The 3,597-nt window shown below is 42.4% G+C and overlaps 1 protein-coding gene across 1 annotated transcript in view; it reads left to right on the top strand.

The window, feature by feature from the left end:
- Positions 1-481: 481 nt before the first annotated feature.
- Positions 482-3,597, top strand: part of SARC_06876 (hypothetical protein) — a gene marked incomplete at both ends in the record, with an annotated part of 7,189 nt that continues 4,073 nt past the window's right edge. Inside the window, 5 exons of the mRNA XM_014299194.1 lie at positions 482-564; positions 817-1,040; positions 1,509-1,591; positions 2,000-2,107; positions 3,261-3,473. Of these exons, the coding sequence (XP_014154669.1) occupies positions 482-564; positions 817-1,040; positions 1,509-1,591; positions 2,000-2,107; positions 3,261-3,473 (711 nt within the window). The remainder of the gene's footprint in view (positions 565-816; positions 1,041-1,508; positions 1,592-1,999; positions 2,108-3,260; positions 3,474-3,597) is intronic.

The following is a 3,597-nucleotide window of genomic DNA, read 5'->3' as shown; positions in this document are numbered from 1 at the left end:
CACACCTACTATATATATATATATATATACATACATCTACACTCATATACATGTACACACTCACACACTTACACATACACACTTACACACAAACATACATATACACACATATATACACACATAAATATATACGCATACACACATACATACACACATACTCGCATATACACAACACATGGGTCTATTCTAGGCTTGTATGATGGGCTTGTGCACAGCCCCCTCTCAAGAACATCCTAGATTCGTTGTACTATGTCGAATGAGTTAACGGCATGTAGCTACAGTGTATAACCTTTACAGTGCGCAATCAGCAAATACATAAGTTGTATCTGTACGGAAACTGCCAATCAGCACCTGATCGCAAAGGACAACATATGATAATCAGGCAGAAGCTGGAAATAGCATACTTCCGACTTTTGACACGAAATTCTGACCTTTGTATTCGTCTCTCACTATACAGGTGGTTGTTGTGACAGAGAGTTCTATGGAGGAACGCTTGCGTATCAACGACCTGACACACGCCAAGAATCTTCGCTACATAGCCGCACGGTCCAATGGATTGTTCGGGTAGGTATTTCTGATGGGGTTCGATGTATATTTGGACAGAACTTTCCGAGTACGCGTTAGGATTTATCGATGGTCTGATTCTTTACAGCATATGTATTAATGTATTTGACCGTAGCTACTTAAATAGTACAATATCTGGGGTAGGGTTTAGTATTCAGATAGCTGCTTCATTCACACTATTCAATGGATTTAGGGGTTTTGTGGTCAATACACCCGCCTCACTCTCACCCATGTCCATACATACACACACAGAAACATCTTCGTAGACTTTGGACAGAACTTTGAAGTGGTGGACACGACCGGAGAAGCGGCCAAAAGCTGTATCCTTAGTCACATCAGTCAGGAGGAGAACGGTACGGTAACATGCTCAGACGAGGTGCGACATGGACTGGATACGGGCGACTATGTAACATTTACAGAGGTCAAGGGAATGACGGAAGTGAATGACATGGAGCCTGTAAAGATCACAGTGTTAGGTATGGGCGCGAGAGAAGATATGCGTGCATCGGAAGAGTTCGATTTGCAGGTGTATATGTAGTATGCATATCAGATAGGGTGTATAGTGCATATCACTCGAGAGGCGAACGGTACTGTTACATGCTCAGACAAAAGTCGTGGCTCGGGCTGGATATGGATGACTATATGTCGTTAACTGGGGTTAAATGCATGTCAAATCTGTATGGCATGTATATTCGAAGATCAAGGTGTCGGATATTTATATATGTGTTTGAGTATGCGTTGCCAATGTCAGCTTGAATTTAGGTATTGGTATTCAACAAATCAACTAATTTGGTTTCGATTTTTAGTATTCATTATTTCACAATCCACAAATGTCAGCGGGAAGTTTTGGATCGGTGCAAATTAAATTCTGAAATGTTTACACTCCGTACGCCGTTCTACAACCAAACCACTTACACAATCGAATCTCATGACTTGTTCAACAGGCCCATACTCATTCACTATTGGGGACACACGCTACTTCTCCGCATACGAGAGTGGAGGTATCGCTCTGGAGAAGAAACAGGGGGTATGTGCTAGTTACATATATACTGTTGTGTGAGAGCGTCGTATTCAAATTTTATCTGTATTTGTTGCTTGTATATAAATATAGCTCGTATTTGTTGGTGGCATATCATAAACACTACCTGTATGTTTTGGTTGCTTTACACGCACACCTACTTATTTTTTTGGTTGTTTTGCTCATACGCACACACTACCGGTATGCCTTGGTTGCATATACACACACACTACCCATCTCCAATTTTTCACGTGAATATCAACTTACTTGATATACCTATTGGTGTGAGATAATAGACAATACCATCCAATCACCCACCTCTCAGTTGCATGTTATCTCATATGGTATGGGGTAAACGGAATTAACCAGTCTATGTCCCATTTCTCACTTGAGATGTCTATTTTATTTCCATCGCAGTCGTCTGTATCGTTTAAGTCATTGCGAGAGGCTATGGCCGATCCAGAATTTGTCATCACAGATTGGGGCAAGATGGAACGCCCCGCTCTTCTTCACGCCGGTTTCCAGGTCAGTTGGGTCCTAAAATTGAGTTTCAAAGTACTTTTTGGTCTATATCTGGCTTGCTGCCATTTTAAGTCAGTTAGGGACACACAATCATGAGTGCCGGTCCACTTTTCTTCATGTATTTGGCTTTGTTGCAAAAAGTATATCTCAGCCGAATACCAATCACACCTTGCGCTGCTACCCTCAGGCTCTAAAGTGACCAAGGCGTAGGATACAAAAACCTTCATATAGTTTGATCGATGGTTGACCCCATATTACACACTTCTACAGTCATCCTGAACATGATTCTACACGCATATATCTCAACCATTTCTTGATTACCTACTAATAGAATTTAGAGCTTCTGATGTCTGAGCATAGATATTTCGTATCCGGCCTCAGTGTGCACGCTGCAGGCTGTTGTGCACACAGCTTTAAATACAGACTTTCAATTTATTTAGCCAAATTTAGGCTCTAGAGATGTTCAACGGTTTTGTTGTGTAGACTTGTATACACGTTCAATTCGTGTCTTACCCTGTTCACTGCATCCAACTCAATCTAATCTAAACGCAGCCGACTTGAAGAAGTTTCTATGCATGTGCATGTTTACCTGATTTACAATGTATACAGACTCGAGAGAACCTCATAGCATGAGCTATGTAGTTCTGCGTACATTGTTGTTCAGGGCATACCCTACACAAGCACATCCACTCAAATACCTCGACCACATGATACCATACTATACTCAGGCTCTAGAGAAGTTTAAGACCTACGGTCTATAATCCAATATATAACTACATCTGTCGCTGACCTATAGAACGCGACAAAATTCATACCCTGGAGGTGATCCTAAGACTGCATATACTTGATGTGCATATCAAATATCCACTGGTAAACCTTTATTTAGTCTCAGAGAAGTTCAAGGCTGAGCACGGCAGACTACGGCTTCATATGTCGGATATACATACTGCATATCTCTTGATATACTATATCCAGGCTATGGAGAAATTCAAGGTTGAGCATGACAGACTACGCCTGCGTATATCTGATATACATACTGCATATTCCTTGACATACTATATCTAGGCTGTAGATTTTTCAAGGCCGAGTACGGCAGACTACGCCTTCATATACATCTGATATATATATTAAAAATTCCCCAATGCACTGGATTTAGGCTCTAGAGAAGTTCAAGACTGAGCACGGCAGGCTCCCCCGCCCACGCAACGAGGCCGACGCCACCGAGTTTGTGGACTTTGCGTTGGCTGTGCATAGCAACGCAGACGATGTGACTGCCGATGACAAAGAGCTGCTGAAGCTCATGTCCTACCAAGCAACAGGCGATATCGCACCGATGAATGCCGTGATTGGAGGCTTGGCTGCACAGGAGGTTATGAAGGCTTGCAGGTGTGTGTGTTGCGTGTATTAGCGAGAATACACACACACACGCACACACACACACACACACACACACGCACACACACACACACACACACACACACACACATACACAC

This window comes from Sphaeroforma arctica (assembly GCF_001186125.1).
Source record: "Sphaeroforma arctica JP610 unplaced genomic scaffold supercont1.514, whole genome shotgun sequence".
NCBI classification, from domain to species: Eukaryota; class Ichthyosporea; order Ichthyophonida; genus Sphaeroforma; species Sphaeroforma arctica.
Note: the sequence above shows the minus strand (reverse complement) of the source record. Positions and strands in the feature narration are given on the sequence as shown.